General features: G+C 39.2%; 1 protein-coding gene and 1 long non-coding RNA gene across 8 annotated transcripts in view; one reads left to right on the top strand and one right to left on the bottom strand.

Moving 5' to 3' along the window:
• Positions 1–18,923, top strand: part of ACSL3 (acyl-CoA synthetase long chain family member 3) — a 103,473-nt gene that overhangs the window by 50,075 nt on the left and 34,475 nt on the right. For all 7 annotated transcript variants that reach the window (XM_074963936.1, XM_074963941.1, XM_074963935.1 and 4 more), the window contains one exon: positions 11,079–11,256. In XM_074963936.1, the coding sequence (XP_074820037.1) occupies positions 11,079–11,256 (178 nt within the window). The remainder of the gene's footprint in view (positions 1–11,078; positions 11,257–18,923) is intronic.
• Positions 12,381–15,673, bottom strand: LOC141993428 (uncharacterized). Its single transcript, XR_012640855.1, has 4 exons — positions 15,638–15,673; positions 14,887–14,961; positions 13,422–13,507; positions 12,381–12,568 (listed from the first exon to the last, which is right to left on the bottom strand). It is a non-coding gene; the product is annotated as an uncharacterized LOC141993428 (long non-coding RNA).

Here is an 18,923-nt window from a genome sequence, read left to right as displayed (position 1 = left end):
CTAAATCTGAATTCAGTTTTCTAGTTCCCTTGTGTCGTGGGACAGGTGTTTTTCTTTCTTGATGAAAATACCTTTTAAACAGCAACAAGAGAACCGGCAAACTTTTTCCCTTCCCCACCCCAAGGATTTTTTTCAAAAGGCCAGGATGTGCTAATCTTGAAAATAGATGAAAATTTAGCTGGAAGCCTAATTTAATTGGAAAGATTCAGTGAATTTAGGTTGTGAAGAGGACATTTAGGATTGGTTTTCTTCATCTTGTATGCTTTTGTGTTTGAAAAAATAAATTGACAAATTTGAAGTAGAACAAAATGGGAAGGTTAGTTCTGTAAATTGGACCACATATTCATGAGATTATAAACCAGGCATAAAATTCTGGCCTCATTGAACTTAATCACAAAACTCATGTTGATTTTAATGGAACAAGGATTTCACCCCAGAAATTTATTTTCCATAGATCTTAAATGTTCCATTAGTGAGGGAAAGACATGGGAGAATATGTGATGGCATGTAAAAATATAAAGGTTTTATCAATATCGAATGGCCTCACCTGCTTAACAGTGGTTTTAGATGATCTGCATAGTTCCCTTTACAAGTGCTGACAAACTTTTATACCTCAATACACCACCGTGTAATCTATTTATGCCACAGAAATACTGTTTTACAAATGTATTATAGAATTTTAAAAATTGGGATAAATTTGTTTCCATCCACTTCCAGACACAGGCTCCCTTAGTTACCATGAGTCTGTCTTCAGAAAGTCAAAAATATTGAGCAGATTAACATAACTTTTGTAGAGGTAAGAATGTTGTGATTTTAAGGCCCATTATCTTGGGGACCTTCCGGGACTAGACATAGATGCAGGATCATGTTCTAAGTTTGTGAGGCCAGTCCATCTGGTTGACCTAATATTGAGTAACATGCTTCAAAAGCAATAGTAATAGACTAAATCTTCTATTATTTGCCTACTGTTTTAGTCTCTCCAAAGTAAAGGAAAACATGCAGAAGAGAATTTATTGCAAGATTTGGAATAAAAATGTAACGGTAGGAATCTTCAAACCCACCCAGTGTTGGTCAGGCTCTGTTGCCATTAAAGTTAATGGTAAAAATCCCCTTGACTTCAGTGAGAATAGAGCTTGGCAAATTCTGAGCACTTTTTTTGAAAATTTTACTTCACGCAAAAGAACAAATAGGTAAGCATATACAGTTATGGGAAATACTACCTGTCAGTGTTCCTGGCTGGAAGACCTGCAATTTGTGCGCTAGGCACTCTCTAGGGGTGACTTAGGTTTGAAATGATCTCATACTCTAGAAGGAGAATGTAGAAAAATCCTAGAAGTGCTCCTTGTTTGCGGGTCACTGGCTTCCATATGAAATTTGCTCAGCTTACAAGAGAACAGTGTTTGTCCAGTTTCTAGTCCTGCAAACAACCTGGATTCTGAAAGTCAAACTAAGTTCTTTCCTTTTCATGCATAATCAATAAAGCCATTGCAGCCCAGATTTTGCCATCAGTTACAGGTGTCACCACACTAGCTTTTAGAATGGGGTTTCACAGGTATAACTCCATAGGTTTTTATTTTAACAAGTAATTCAAGAGTTTTTTCATATGTTGGTAAATTGTGTGTGTGTGCGCGCGAGCGTGTGTGCTTTTTGAAGAAGGAACTGGCTTCAGATGAAATTGTTTTAACACTGGCAATAAATGCTTGCGAAGACCGAAGGAATTTTTTTTTGTAAACAATTTGAAAGCAGTGTCCAACTTTTTAAAATCAGAGAAATACAAATTAACTTATTGTTCATAACAGGGTTCTTGCTTGCATCTTCCAACCTCTGTACATACAGGTGCCGGTCCTGCAACTGACTTTTTACAGGCAGACCTGTTGGCCTTAGTGGAACTCTGTACAGAGGAAGGGACTCTACTTGTGCAGAGCCATTTGCAAGATCAGGACCATTTTTATTAAAAGGCTTAAAGTCTCTTTTTGAGAATTGCCATGAAGTTGCATTTTTGCTCTAGCTTTCAAAAGCTACATTCAAGTGTTTTGGCAGAGTGTTTTAGGAACTTTATTGTACCATTGTCTGTCCATGTGGTTTATGAGTAGAATTCAGTCCTTCTCAAAACTGTGAGCCAGGTACATAATGACACTATGACTGTTTACACCATCTGAGGATCTGGCCCTTGTGTGTTTAAAGTTAAGAGGAAATAAACATATGGGTTTTATGTATATACATTTTTGTGTTTTAATATTAGTATAAATATGATGTGGCCCTTTTTATAGTGGTTAGGTGATTTTCAAGTTTGGGAAAATCTCTTAATTCGCCTTTGTGCCTCAATTTCCCCATCTTTAAAATTGCTTTGAGATCTGCAGATGAAAAGGGCTATACAAGAGCTTAGTATTACTAATGAACAACTGAAAACAGCTGTTTTGTATTTATATATTTTCTAGTATCTCTGAACATGTCAATTATGTAGTAGATTAAGGAGACCTGGTTGACATAATTTATTTAGATTTCCAAAAGGGCTTTGTCAAAGTCCTGCACAAGAGGTTACTAAAGAAGCTAAGTTGTCATGAGTAAAAGGCAAAGTATTGTCATGGATCAAAAATTGGCTAGGAGATAGAAAGCCAAGAGTATAGGTAAATGGTCAGTTTTCATCATGGCAATAGGTTAGTGGAGTGTTTCAATGTTCTGTACTAGGTCCAAAGTTTAATATGTTAATGATTTGGAAAGGGGGATGAGTAGTGGGATAGCAGTATTTGAAGATGACACAAAGTTATTTAGATTAGACAGGTTTAGAGAGGGCTTTGAGGAACTGCAGAGGACTCTAACCAGGCTAGATGACTGGGCAACACAATGGCAAATAAAGTTCAACATGCAAAGTAAGGTACACATTGAAGGGGGGAAAAATTAAACTCATACATCTTACAAGGTGCTAATTTAACTGTATCAACTCAAGAAAGGAATCTGGGTGTTATTTTGGAGGGTTCAACTAAGACCTTAGCTCATTGTGCAGCTGCAGTCATGAAAGCAAACATGTTACCATTCATAGATTCCAAGGCCAGAAGGGACCATTGTGATAATTTATTCTGACCACCTGTATAAAACAGGCCATCGAACTTCCCCAAAATAATTCCTAGAGCCTACCTTTTAGAAAAAAAGGAGTACTTGTGGCACCTTAGAGACTAACCAGTTTATTTGAGCATAAGCTTTCGTGAGCTACAGCTCACTTCATCAGAAAGCTTATGCTCAAATAAATTGGCTAGTCTCTAAGGTGCCACAAGTACTCCTTTTCTTTTTGCAAATACAGACTAACATAGCTGCTACTCTGATACCTTTTAGAAAAACATCCAGTCTTGATTTAGAGATCACCAGTGCTGAAGAATCCACTTTGACCCTTGGTAAATTGTTCCAGTGGTTAATTATTCTCACAGTTATAAATTTACTTCTTATTTCCAGTCTGAATTTATCTAGCTTCAGCTACCCGCTATTGGATCTTATTATACCTTTCTCTGCTAGATTAAAGAGCCCATTATTAAGTATTTGTTCCCCATGTAGATACTTTAATCAAGTAACCCCTTAAACTTCTCTTTGTTAAGCAAAATAGATTGAGGTCTTTGAGTTTGATCTATAAGGGATGTTTTCTAATACTTGTATTCATTTTTGTGGCTTTTCTGTGAACCCCTCCAATTTATCAACGTCCTTCTTGAATTGTGGGCACCAGAACTGGACACAGTATTCCGGCAGCAATTGTACCAGTGCCAAATACAGAGATAAAATAACCTCTCTTCTCCTACTTGAGATTCCCCTGTTGGTGCATCCCAGGATCACATTAGTTCTTTTGGCCACATCGTCACTCTGGGGGCTCATTTTCAACTGATTATCCATCACAACCCCAAAGTCGTCTTTAGAGTCACTGCCTCCCAGGATAGAGTCTCCCATCCTGAAAGTATGGCCTGCATTCTTTGTTCCTAGTTGTATGCATTAACATTTAGCCATATTAAAACTCATTGTTTAGTTGCTTCCAGTTTACCAAGCAATCCAGATTGCTCTGAACCAGTAATGTGTCCTCTTCATTATTTACTACTACCCCAATTTTTATGTCTTCTGCAAACGTTATTGGTGGTGGATTTTATGTTTTCTCCCAGATAATTGTTAAAAATGTTAAATAGCATAGGACCAAGAACTGAGACACACCTACTGGACCCTACTGGATACACACCCACTCAGTGACAATTTCCATTTACGGTTGCCTTTTGAGACCTATCAGTTAGCCAGTTTTTAATCCATTTAATGTATGTTAATTTTATATCATTCTAGTTTTTTAATTCTAACTATTTAAAATGTTGTGTGGTATCAAGTAAAATGCCTTACAGAAGTCTTAGTATATTATATCAACGCTATTACATTTATTAACCAGATTTGTAATCTCATTTAAAAAAAAAAAGATAGCTTGACAGGATCTATTTTCCATAAACCCAGATTGATTTGCAATTACACTATCCTCCTTTAATTCTTTAATAATCGAGTCATACCATTATCTTGCCCAGGATTGATGTAGAGGCGGACAGGCCTATAATTACGTGGGTCATCCTGTTTTCCCTTTTTTTTAAAATTGGCACAACATTAGCTTTTATCCAGTCTTCTGGAACTTATCCAGTGCACCAAGACTAATTGAAAATCATCATTAACGATCCTGCGAAATCCTCAGCCAGCTCTTGTAAAACTCTTGGATGCAAGTTATCTGGATGTACTGATTTAAAAATCGTCACCTAAGTAGTTGCTATTTAACATCCTCCTGAGATAACAGTCAAATGGAAAAAGTGTTATCACCATATAGTGAGACTGTCCCATCTGTTTTTTTTTCCCCAAACACAGAACTGAAATAATTATTGAATACTTCTGCCTTTTTATGCATTATTATTGATGATCCTGTCTTTTCCATCTAGTAATAAACCAATACCATTGTCAGGATTCTTTTTGTTCCTAATATATTTTAAAAACTCCTTATTTTTCCTTAATTCTGCTGGTTCTAGATTTCTCCTTATGTCCCTTTGCTTCCCTTAACTATTTTCTGTAGTTCCTCATTTCTGATTTATATTCGTTATAATCATTTGTTATATGTTATTTATAGCTATTTTCACTTGCCTCTAAACCAGGTTGTTTTTTAACCTGGACTTTGTTCTTTCTCGATTGTGGCTTTTGGGGCATCTATTGAGGCGTTCTTAAATGGTTCCCAATTATCATTCACATTTTTCTGATTTAAATGCTTCCTCTCAGCTGATTTTGCTCAAATTTGTTTTCAGCTTGGTGATATTGGCACTATTAAAGCAACAAGTATATGTATTACTGGTCTGAACGTTATTCCGCTTGCACATTGTAAATGTGATCAAGTCGTGATTAGGTGTACCTAAGCTACCATTAATTTTTAGTTCTGTGATCAGTTCCTCTTTATCAGTTAAGACAAGGTCTAAAAAAGAATTTCCCCGTGTTGGCTGCAAAACTTTTTTGAGTTAGGAAATCATTATCTATAATGATATTGTGCAGCTGTGTTCATGAAAGTAAACTAGATGTTAGGATGCATAAAGAATGAGATGGAGAATAATATAGAAAATATTTTAATTCCAGTATAAGCAGTGGTGTTTGCCTTATCTAAAATATTGCATGTGGTATTGGTCACTTCATTTCAAAAAGGATATTCCAGAATTAGAATAGAATGTTTGGCTGTTCATAAAAAGGTGACGAGACTGATTAGGGCAATGGAAAAACTCTCATATGAAAAGAGAGTAAAAAGATTAGAATTGGAAGACTAATGAGAGGTGACATGGTAGAAGTATGTAGAATAATGAATAATATAGAAAAGGTAGCTCAGGAGCTTCTGTTCTCCCCATCTCATAACACGAACAGGGGGACATGCATTGAAATTAAAAAATGGGAAATTAAAAACTACTAGTAAAAGGAAACACAATTTTCACACCATGTGGGACTGTAGAACTCACTGCCACATGATGTTATTGAGGCCAAAACCTTAGCATGATTCAAAGAAAGATTGGAGATTTATATGAATAACAAAAATATCTGAAGTTGTAATAGTTAATGCTAACATAAATTTTGGAAGAGAGATTAAACCTCATTCTTCAGGGTTTAAACTGATCTCTAACTACACCTCTACCCCGATATAATGCGGTCCTTGGGAGCCAAAAAATCTTACAGCGTTATAGGTGAAACCGCGTTATATCGAACTTGCTTTGGCCTCAAGCATTTCCGTTAATAGTCACTTCCTGCCCCCTGACTGACCCCTCAGAACCCCCAACGCATCCACACCCCCCGCCCCCCCCCGACAGGCCCCCCAGGACTCCTACGCTCTATCCAACGCCCCCATCCCCTGATCGTCCCGCCCCCAGAACCTCCGAAACATCCAGTCCCCCCACTCCTTGTCCCTGATCACCCCCCGAGACCCTCTGCCCCTTATCCAACCCCCCGCCCGGCACCCTTAACACACCACTCAGAGCAGCATTGTTGGAGCCAGACATGGTGACGCGCTGATCCTCCGGAGTGCGCAGCCCCCCCCCCCCCCAGAGCGCTGCTTTACCACGTTATATCTGAATTCGTGTTCTATCAGGGTAGAGGTGTATTAGGAAAAGACCTTATGTGGAGGGCAGATTAGCCTGCTTATGCCTATTGTGGGGTTTCTTGCACCTTTCCTCGGAAGCATCTGGTACTGACCACTGTCAGAAACAAGACATTGGATGAGAATGAGACGGACTATAGGTCTGATCCAGTTCCTGGATAGGCAATTCCTATGTTTTGGATATATGCGTGGTGCTTCTTCTATCAGAGAGTGTATATCTATATATAAAAAACTGCATTTGGATTTATAGCAATGAATGTGGGGAAGCAAGAGTTGGTTTTGCGTACTTGGCTTTTTTTTTATTATTTTTTATTTTTTAAAACAAAACAATAATGTTGGGGAAAAAACAATATTCTAATGTTTGTAGGGTGATATTTTCAAAAGTGCTCAGACTTGGCTTAGCCTAGTTGACTTTAGTGAGAGTAGAGTTGGTCCAAGGCTGAGCACTTTTAAAAAATCCCACTCCTAATATATTAAATGTCTGGACAAATATGTAGAGAGGCAAGGTGGGTGAGGTAATAACTTTTATTCTGTTGGTACCTTTTCCAGACCTGAATAATAGCTCTGTGTAACTTGAAAGCTTGTCTATCACACCAACAGTTGGTCCAATAAAAGATATTGCCTCACCCACCTTGTCTCTCTAGTATCCTGGGAGCAGACTGGCTACAACAACACTGCATGGACAAATATGTGAAAGAGATTTGTCCAAGAACCACTAAATGATTATTCTTTAATGTTTTAAAACATTTCCAAATATTTAGTATTTGTATATGACATTTTTTCTGTTTAACTAAAAGTATGAACATGTATATTAATTTTCATAATCAGTATAATTTTAGCAGTTAATTTGCTGTTTAGATAAATTGAAAAATCAGAGGCACTAGAGGGCAGTATTTATTTTTTGTTTTCCACTCTTAAGGTTGACTGCTTCCTCAGGAGACCTTTAAGCACTGCCTCGATACCTAGTATTTCTGACAATGTTTGGGTATAAATGTCTGATAAAAGAGAGATTCTTATATTACTTTTGACCTCGTAGAGCCTATAAACACCTGTATGCATACTTTACTTATGAGTAGTCCCCATAGGGACTGCTGAAGTGTGTAAAGTTAAGCATGTACGTAAGTGTTTGAAGGATTGGGATCTTTATATAGTAAACAGGTTATTAAGTTTGGCACTAAGTGCTGTACAATGGAAAGTACCTGTGTAAACATTCACACTTTGTTGTTTTTGTACTCTCTGTGGATTAAGAACCAAAGTTATTGTAAATTGTTTTTAAAATCAGTAAACCCTTTTCTTAACAAGTACTAAATTAAAATGCAAACTAACCCATCATAATTTTAAAAATCCATTATAGGCATTACCTTACAAAGGTTCTGAACCAGTGATTTCCAATGTCTTTTTTTTTTTTTCTGAACTATCATTTCACCCTACCCCATTTAATAAAAATACTGAAGCAGTGCAAAGGGAATTCTAAAAATATTTTTCAAAATTTCAAAATACTCTTTTGATAGGTAAATATCTATACGTTATTTTTTGTATGCCTTGAGGAAAAATCGCCTTAGTAATCTGAGTAGTGTTAACTGGTGTGTGTGTGTGTGTGTGTAGAAATAGGGGGTCATGGTGCTGAAAAAGACATAGTTGTCTCCAAGTGTGTAAAGAACAACCTCTTATAATATAAATTGATCTTCTAACTCCAGCTGTTGAACTGAGGCAGTTTAGATAGAAGTGTAAACATGAGGTCAGGCGATTGGAAGGGAAATGGATTTGGAATTAGGGTACTTGGAGGTAGGGGTGGCAGAACCGGAAGGGCAATGGAAATATTTTGTGGACTCTGTCCCTACATAAAGCTGCGGAGATGAGAATGGGATCAGGAGGGGCTGGAGTGGCTGCTGCAGTACCCAGGATTGGGTCAAGGAGCAGGTACGAAGCACTGGGATCATCCTTCCCAGTCTGGAGCAAGTGGCCTCTGTGCTGCTGAGTCTCTAACTCTCCTTGCGCCCCCTTGCACCCTTTCCTGTCACCCTCCCCCCCCGTTCACAGCTGTCTTCTGCCACTCTATTTGGAAGCCTGGAGGGGGGCAAGGAGGCTTTGGTTCATATCCTCAGAAAATGTGTGCTTGGGAAGGCAGGAGGAAGCACCATATAGATGGTGGCAGGACATTGGCATGTCATGGAAAGAGGAACAAACAAGGATGCAGGGGACCGTGGGATTTGGGGTAAGGAAAATGAGTTCAGGGAATCAAGGAAGCATATGTGTACGTGCAGGGAGATTAAGGATCTATCTACACGGCAATCAGATGGTGTGGTTTCAGTTCATGTATATGTACCAAAGCTAGCTTTGATATAACTAGCTGAGGTACCATTTGTGAAGCCACAACAGCATGTGCTGTTACCCAGTGTTCCAGGCGGGCTTGTACAACCTGTGCTGGGTGTACGCTGCTGCATCTTCAGTACCTGAGATAGCTAATAGAGGTAAAATTTCCTTTGTTAATAAAAGCTCTTCCCAGCTCCCCAAACACACCTGTATCATTGCTAAGCTCTGGTGAAGGAAAGCACTGGTTTAGTCATAAGATCTGCTAAAGCAGTAGTCCCCTTGTTCAGATGTCGTAAGCCAAATTAGTTTAAACTTTAAATATAACATGTAAACAAAAATCTGTGTTGAAGGGTTAAAGTTGAAATTCCATTGCTTATTTTAGGGATCTCTTATCAGGCCTCTAGTAATTTGATGTTTTGACCTTCACATGTATTTCTGCAAATTATATTGGCAGGTAATGTTAAGTTTGAGTGGATGATGTAAATCACACGGGGAGGTAGTGATAAATATTACATGGTAGTAGGCCCCTGCTTGGATCCCTTAGTATAATAGGCTGAGAATAGAGTTTGGTGGTGGTGATCTTAAGTGGGTCCTGCTGGTCATTGCTCCAGGTGACTTTATATGTAGAGCTGGCAGTGAAACTGATTTCCAGGTCTGCAAAGAATGCTGAGTCTTTTGGAAATTTTTTCATCCCAAAACAGGATGAAAATCCAAAAATTTAAAATTTTTTACAGACCAGCTAAATGCACAATATTTTGTTTCAAAAACACAGAGACAGCCGGAATATTTCAGTGTTTCCAATATTTCAGTGTGACAAAATAGATTTATTTTGCCACTAGAATAAGCCATCGGCTCCTGGGCTCCCTGACTTTGTGGCAACCAGTCAGGTGATCTGCTGGGAGTTTGGGAGCCAGGGCTGCCAGGCTCCTGACTCCTTGGTTGCCCATTTTTTGTTGAGGGAGTTCTTTCTTTATGAATAACTCCAGTACCTGCCTCTAATATTTTGTTCACAGCTTTGTCAAAAAGCAGCAGCTAAATGAAGTTAACTAGAGTTAGATCAGTTTCACAGCTGCTATTTAATGGGGGGGGGGGGGAATAGTCATGAAACTGACAACCATCATGTCCATTTCAGTCAGCTTTCTGAGCTCCCAAGCTCTGTGGCTTTGCAGTAACCTGGGTTTCCTAGGCCAAGGCTGGGGAGCCCAGACTTCTCAGCCAAATGGCTGCCGTGGAACTGGGGAGCCTAGATTTCCCAGAAGCCCTCAAGATAGGCTGCTGAGGTGCTGGGAAGGGTGGGTTGGCAGGTGGGTGAACTGGTAGGAAACCAGTAAAGCAAAAAGAGTATTAGAGAAAATTTTTTACTACTAAGCTTTTATCCTTTTCTTAGCATGGAATAAACTTTTAAATACTTAAGGGTTAATTACTGTGGTGTTTAGCATGGCCTCAGAAGACCTCAAATACTGTACTTCCCAAGTGTGGGAGCAGAAACAAAAACTGTGATATCTATTAGGAGATGTCAGTCCTTGTGAATTCTGGGCCCAAACTGTGTGCCAGTTCTCTGGGGTGGTAGTGGGCAAATGTTTTGGGAGGGACAGTAGAGTAGGAGAGGATGTCTTCGCATTTTGAACTACATCTGTATTAGGGGGTAGCCGTGTTAGTCTGTATCCACAAAAACAACAAGGAGTCCAGTGGCACCTTAAAGACTAACAGATTTATTTGAGCATAAGCTTTCATGGGTAAAAACCCACTTCTTCAGATGCATGGAGTGAAAATTTGAAGTGAGTTTTTACCCACGTAAGCTTATGCTCAAATAAATTTGTTAGTCTTTAAGGTGCCACCGGACTCCTTGTTACATCTGTATTGTGCTGCTTTTGTACATGGGGTTGTGGTCCACAGTATACCACACCCACCCTACAGCCAATTTCTGTTCCCTCAACAATCACATAATTTCCTTGTACAGAGCCATTTAACTTGGACTTTGAGGGACAAAACGTGGAACTTCCACAATGTTGGCAAACTTCGATAATATTTTTAGACTTATATTGTTCATATTTTCACATGGGTTAAGGCATAATAAAGATCTTTGAAGCCCGGGGACCTACCCTTTTCTAAATTACATTTACATAAATTTATATTACTTTATTAGGTCATCCTTGGAAAATACACTTGGCTCTCATATGATGAAGTCTACATTAAAGCTACTAATTTTGGAAATGGCTTAGCAATATTGGGGCAGCAACCGAAGACTAACATTGCCATCTTCTGTGAGACTAGAGCAGAGTGGATGATCGTTGCACAGGCCTGCTTTATGTGCAATTACCAACGTAAGTACTTTTCTTCACTGACCCTATATTTTTAATACCTTTTGGTATCATGACAATCTGAAAATTCAAATCTTGAGGTCACTTCATGTATTAGAAGTTTATTATTTTTATATATTCTATAAAATAAAATATTTTAATCTCAAATGAAAAGTATCTATGATGCTAAGCTAAGTCTGTCCAATTCTGTTCTGGTGTGTAACGTTACAAATCTCTAGATGCAGAAACCTGTGTGTGTTCTATCAAGCCTCAATCCACAATTGTAGTAGAGTCTCAATAAATACATAAAAGTTAAATAAGTATATCTTCCTCAGACCAGTTTGTGCCCTGCTTACAATCTTCCATTTTTTTTGCTGTCGAATTGGTGCAGGTTGCTGTAGTTCCTTTACAATAAAATAAATAAATAAAAAACCCTGTAAAACTTAATTGAATTAAGTGAGTCAGATGTATATCTACACTTTATGTGGTTTAGATTTCAGATTGGACACTTGCTATGTTTTGCATTACAAGATGACTTTTTCATTGTTATAAACTTGATTTGAATAAGGATTTATATTCATTTTATTATATCAGACCAACCCTGTATATCAGTGTATCTGAGATTACCCAGTTTTCTTTCAACCTTATCTGTTATCCATCACTTCACTGTCATGAATTGACCTGTCAAATTAAGGCCTAGTCTACCCCGGGGGCAGGGGAGGGCGAGCTAAATTGGTTTAAGTTACGCAACTTCAGCTACGAAAATAGCATACTTGAAGTCGACGTACTTAGTTACTTACCGTGGTGTCTTCGCTGCGGCAGGTCGACTATTGATACTCTCCCATCAACTCTCCTATGCGTCTCGCTCCGGTGGAGTACCGGAGTTGACGGGAGAGCGCTCGGCGGTCAATTTATCGCGTCTTCCCTAGATGCGATAAATCGACCCCTGCTGGATCGATCGCTCTGGAGGTAAGTGTAGACATGCCCTAAGTTTTCTGTTTTAAGTAAAGTTAACTAGATTTAAATCACTTGCACTTTAATTAGCTACATTGTTCTGGTTAGGACTAATAATGTTAGTTGAGGAACCCATTTTGGTTGGCCACGTAGGTCTCCTAAACCTCATTTATCTGTCTTAATTCTCTCGTCTTCCTCTTTTCTTCTCCTACTGTATTTATATTCCCGCTGATCTCTTGCATTTCCATTCACCACTTTCCTTCAATCTGCCAAAGAAAATGGCTGTTCTTCCTCAAGTGATCACATTGGTCCAGCCATTTCTTGAGATGAATTTTTCACACACTCAAGACTAGTTAGTAAAAGCAGCATTCGAAAAATCCACCTAAGTGAAAACAAAGGAGAAACGAAATAAGAAATAGTAAAAATGTTGATTCTGTTTGGAGATCCGTACACACTCTAGCATTTGCAGAAGGTCTGTATTTGCACCAAAACTCTGCACCAGAGACCCTGAAATAGGGACCAGCCGTTTCAGAGCCAAGACAATGTCAGGAGTCATTGCAGCCTCCTTGCTTACATGTCACATTTAATGTAGTGGTAATATAGGCTTTATGGCACTGTATTTAAATGTGTTTTCTTAATTCTTTAAGGATGTCTATTAGTCACTTACGATGTCCAGCAAACAGTGGTTAGCTTCATTTGAAGGACTGTGATAACATTTGTTAGGATGCATGCATTTTTTAGGGGAAATTGTAAGTAGACTGTTTTATTTGATGTGTAGGAGGAGACGTTCTAAGTCTCTAAGGTGCCACAAGTAGTCCTTTTTCTTAAGGCACTATTATGAACTGAGCACCTATGTCTCCTTTTTGCCTTTTCACAATATTCCTCTATAATATTCCTGTGCTGTTGCCTATTTCACTGCAACAGTTGTTATAAGGTGAGCCTCTTGAGTGAAGGTGTAATGCTGGACTCAGAATCTTTCATTTGGGAGACCTCATCCAGAAGAGATCAGATGCTGGAAGAGCCCAAGAACACCCTGAGAAATCTGTGTTGGTGATTATGCATGTTTTACTGGCCCCAGCAGGATGAAATCCAGGCTCTATTGAACACACACAAGGTATTGCAGATTCCCTGCCGTGATGGACTTTTCTGGACAGCTCTTGTCAGGGAGCACCATTTTCTCTTCCTACCTGAGCTGTACATGTAACAGATACATCCAGCCTTGGCTGGTGGCTCACCTGAGTCCAACTGTTCGATTAGCAGGAAGAGGCCAGACTCAGTGTATTGGAATAAAGGGCAGTTAAGGACCAAACAATCTCTCCATCTGCAAGGCAAAGAAAACATCCTAGCAAAACACCTGAGCCACAAGTACTATGCTCATGATGAGTGGTCTCGGAAAGATGCTATAATCAAGTCCATATTTCAGAAACAGGGAAACCCCCAAATAGATTTATTTTGCCACTAGACACAACACTCTTCAGTTCCCTAGATTCTTGTCAATATTCACCGTGTCATCTCTCTTATGCTTCTAGTCCTCAGTGTTATCAGGAAGATAAAAGCAAGAAAGAACCCATGTGACTTTTTCACAGATGCACAGCTGAAATAGCAAATATAGTTCACAGACTTGTCTATGAAAACAGCCCCCCCACCCCCCACCTTTGTGCCATCCCATCCCCAGTCTTATATGTTTGGATTATCATCTCTTTGAGACACAGTCCCTTCATCCCTAAATATCTGTACAGTGCCTAACGCAATGGGGTCCTGATCTTAGTTGGATCTGTAGGCACTATTATAATAAAAATTATAACACTACACCTCTACCCCGATATAACGCAACCTGACATAACACGAATTCGGATATAACCCGGTAAAGCAGCGCTCTTGGGGGCAGGGCTGCGCGCTCCAGCGGGTCAGCGTATCTGGCTTGACACACCGCTCTGAGCGGCGTGTTAAGGGTGCTGGGCCAGGGTGATGGATAAGGGGCAGAGGGTCTTGGGGGGTGGTCAGGGGACAGGGAGCAGTGGGGGTTGGATGGTTCAGAGGTTCTGGGAGTGGGGCGGTCAGGGGACGGGGGCGTTGGATAAGGCGTGGGAGTCCCAGGGGGCCTGTCGGGGGGCTGGGGTGTGGATAGGGGTTGGTGCAGTCAGGGGACAGGGAGCAGGGGGGTTGGGTAGGAGGTGGGGTTCAGGGGGTGATTAGGAACGGGGGAGTCTCTGGAGGGGGCGGTCGGGACAAGGAGCAGGTGGGCTTATATAGGGGGTGGGGTCTCTGGAGAGGGGGTTAGGGGCAGGGGTCTCTGGAGGGGGTAGTCGGGACAGGGAGCAGGGCAGGGTTGGATGGGTCGGGGTTCTGAGGGGGTCAGTCAGGGTGTGGGAAGTGACTGTTAATAACGGAAATGCTCAAGGCCAAAGCAAGTTCGATATAACGCGGTTTCACCTATAACGCGGTAAGATTTTTTTTGGCTCCCGAGGACCGCGTTATATTGGGGTAGAGGTGTATTAGCTAAAATTGGGCAACTAAATTGACTTATCTGATATTTTTATCAGTCTTTTTTTGCTTTTAAGGTTTGAGTCTACACAGTCTAGGGAAGCAATCCTGTAGTCTTTAAATATCCCTATTGTTAGATAATAAATATGCCTGTTAGATAATCTGCCAAGGATAGGGGTCTGCACAGGCAATTCTCAAATGAGCAGGGTTACTCACCTCTAATTGGAGACCTCAGAATATGTTACCTGTGCAGATTCATCCTCTTCCACGTCTGTGGAATCCATTATTTTCCTGAATGAACACCCAATGGAATAAGATACAGATGCACAGATCATTTATTTTATCCTTGGAAATGAAATAGATTTACAAATTTTAAGAAGTCTTAAAAAATTCTAACATAGTGAAATGTCCCAATGCATGGTGTAGAGTGGTGTGTGGAGTTATTTTATTTGGCCTAAAGTTTTAAATTCTCTCATTGAGACGTGCTTCAGCTCACTGTCTGACATATTATTTAGTGTCTAAGCAGAATGTGATCTTGTGTGAACTTGGCTGACTTTTTTGTTGGCAGATGAGAGTATCATGCACTGTTCACGTAGTCAGAACAGAATGAATTATATTTTAACTAACTTTAGCAATATGGTAAATGATTCACTTATTGTGCTGCTGCTAAATTATACATATGAGTATTAGTATTTTCCCAATTTGCAGATATGGAAAGGAAGACTTATTCCTTCAGTACTGCACCATACACTTGGAATGTAAAATATAATATCTTTTATGGTACAGTATGAACAAAATATATGCTAGTGATACAAGCTTTATACTCACTGATAGTCCATAAAAACATTCTATCTATCAGCAGACTTACTCCTGTATTTTGGTGTATTTTATATATTTCATGAATGGCACAAAACTAAGATGATTTGATAATTAGAAAAATCCTACATATTCAGTTTTTTATACTTACCTTTTATTTCGAGACCTGTAAATTGTTTAAAGCTTCAAAGAAGTTGTGTGTATGTGTGAGAGTGATTTACATGACTAGTTTAAATTGGTAACGTAGAAGCTGCATTGAACTTTTCCCTCTTTCAAAATCTATTCATGTACAAAACCTCTTACCCACCCACTGGGAACAACTGAAAGACCTGAGTCAGTGTTAAGTAACACCACAAAAACATAAGGTCACGTATTGCGTTTTCCCTAATAGCCTCCGAATACATTGATAATCTGAGGTTGGACGTCTCTGGGCTTTTTTTCTAGGATGGATTTGACTCCCTCACAGAAGTCTTTTTCATGAAAAATATACTTTGTCTGTTTGACACATAGTAGGGAGTGAATGAGTCTAGTCTTAATGTGTGAAATCTTGGCCACATGGAAATCCATGAAAAAAATTCCCATTGACTTCAATGGGGTGAGGATTTCACCTCATATCAGCTGACAAATTTAGTGCTTGGAAGTTTGTTTTTGTTTTCTGACTTTTCTTGGATCAGTACCAAAATCAAATATACAAATAGAAGTTAAATTTCAGACTTAATAATATTGTATATGTAATGCAGTCTCAGATGTGCCTGAGAAAGTGTTAGATACCTTTGCTGAGTAGTGATGACTTTGCAGATCAGCATTGGTGATAGTGGCAAGCAGCTGTCATAGCTCACTTTTTCTTTTTCTCCATGACGTCAGTGCACCATCTTGTAAGCTATATAAACCTCTCAGCCTAGTCAGGTCTGTCACATAACTAATATGTGTTTCACTTGTTTGCTTTGTAGGTGAATAATTATATAAATTATTATTCAAGAGATTATACTTTTCTTTCCAAGTACTTTGGAGTTTCAATACGCTAGCTGGCTTGGGGAAACTAAAGTTTTGCTAAGTTGTTTGTATAACAGGGGTCACTGGACTAAGTGGAGAGAGCTCGTGGGAACTAGAGGCACTCTTCTGTCCTTTTCTCCCACCAAATTAAAGAAAACAATGTGCATGTGCATTTGCCCTGCAACAGTTCCAAACTATGATAGACTGTTTTAACAAGAAAAAAAATAAAGGTTGATGGTTAACTTTTTTGATGAAAAGAAACTGGCTGCTTTTGCCTTTTTCTTAGTATACCATAGTGAGTTGTTAGTTCCAGGAATTACATATCCACTGATAGGCTAAGACTTTTTCTTTGGTGGTATTGGGACCTAACTTTACTAAAATAAAGCTAATGCAATAATATCATTAAACTGTAATGGGTTTTTCCTCCGGTTAAAAATTTCAGCAAACTAAATACAGATAAAAGCCCAAGTGAAATTTTAAAATATCTGATTCTGATAATGGCACAAACCTTCTGTGCTTTAACTTGCCATTGTAATAAATGATTGTGTCAAAGGTGAAAAGAATTAGTGATCTTGCAACTTGTTCCAAGAGGTGAACTGCATTAAACTTTCTTCACTACTCAGTTGGGATTCCATTTTGGAAAAGTAAAGTTAGCTTTGTTTTTAGACTTATACTGTAAACCCCGCCACCGGTCCCTTCCCTTTAAATGGTTCTTTCTGCCCCTTTCTCCTCTTCTGTTGTGATAAATGAGAGAGGGGATAGCTCCCTTTTGGAGACTCCCAGCCAGCCAGTTGGCTATGGAATCCCTCTTGGTGGTGGTTCTCTATTTGCTTTACCTGTAAAAGCTTAATAAGCCCACAGATAAAAGGAAAGGAGTGGGCACCTGACCAAAAGAGTCAATGGGAGGGCTAGAACTTCTTAAAATTGGGAAAAAAACCTTCCCTTTGTCTGTGTTGTGGTTCTCCGGGAAAGAGGGGAACAGGGAGCAGTTATGCTGTGAGACGCTTAAGCCAGATGAAAACCATCAAATCATACCTAGAGATTACTTATCTGAAATCGCACATATATAAGTAAATTAGGGAATGTCTAGAAAGATGCAGTTAGGTTTATTTCTTATTGGTTTGTGGATTCCTCTATGCTAACCCCAAATGCTTTTTGTTTTGCTTATAATCTTTAAACTGGACCTCACGAAGGTTATTCTTGATGTTTAAATTTTATAAGTGGGTTTTTTAAATCTAGCAAAAGCCTAAATTCCAGATTATTTTCTTTCTTTTTTTGGTTTTTAATAAAATTTACCTTTAAGAACAGGGCTGGATTTTTTGGTGTCCTAAGAGGTTTGTGCATATATTGTTAAATTAGCTGGTGGCAACAGCTGATTTCCTTTGTTTTTCTTTCTGAGTTGTTCCCTGGGGGTGTGTGTATGTGTGTGAGAAAGGGCTTGAGGGTACCCCACAGGAAGGAATTCCCAAGTGCACCTTTCTGGTTTCAAAGGATTTTTTTGTATTTGGGTGGTGGCAGCATCTACCCATCCAAGGTCAGAGAGAAACTGTAATCTTAAGAGTTTAATACAAGCCTGCAGTGGCCAGTATTAATTTTTAGAATTCTTGCGGGCCCCCACCTTCAGCACTCGAAATGCCAGAGTGGGGAATCAGCCTTGACATGTGTTCTCTTCCCACAAATTGTAATAATGAAATTTGGGTGTACAATTTTAAGTATGAAGTAATTACTGAGGTTTACAGCTTTCCTAATCATGAGTTACTCTTAAAATATGGAAGGTATTTAACAGAATAGTGCAGTTTTTCTGACCATGAAATCCTGGCCCTGATGAAGTTGACTTTAGTGGGACCAGAATTAATCCATTGTATCTATAATTCTGCCTACTTAAATAGTTGTGTGAATGCAATAAACCAATGGCTATCTGATATAATGTAGCCTTCACCAATAGGAAATATTTTTCCCCCCAAGTAATTCCAAGGAAAATAAGGAAGGTAGGAAAAAACAACAGTAAAGAGTATATTTTACTACATTGTTTCAAGTAGAATACTAGTGGATGCTGATTTCCAGTACAGAAAAGCTTTACTTAACCATACTCTGGTTAAAATGCTGGGCTAATAGTCCCTGGACATAGAAGTGTGCATGAGATTACTTAGTTCAGCTGTAAGCCCATTCATTTGAATGTTCTGGGTATAGAGACACCCAAAACATTTTGAATGAAGAGGCAGATTGTTCAGTTCTTTATAAGACCTGTGTAAAAACACTTTAGCAAGGTGTAACAGGGCGCACACTCACCACAGTGGTGCCTCCTGCTGGTTGGTTTGGGAATTAGTGCTTTAAGCGGTGCGCCTTTGCTAGTGGTGTTTTGCTCACCATTACTCTCTGTCTCAACCGTCCTCACAGTTGGACCTATGTCACTCCCGGACCGCGGCATCCGCTTCTGGACAGTG

Source organism: Natator depressus, chromosome 9, assembly GCF_965152275.1.
Source record: "Natator depressus isolate rNatDep1 chromosome 9, rNatDep2.hap1, whole genome shotgun sequence".
Taxonomy (NCBI): Eukaryota; Metazoa; Chordata; order Testudines; family Cheloniidae; genus Natator; species Natator depressus.
The sequence above is the reverse complement of the archived record's forward strand: the minus strand, read 5'-3'. Positions and strand labels throughout refer to the sequence as shown.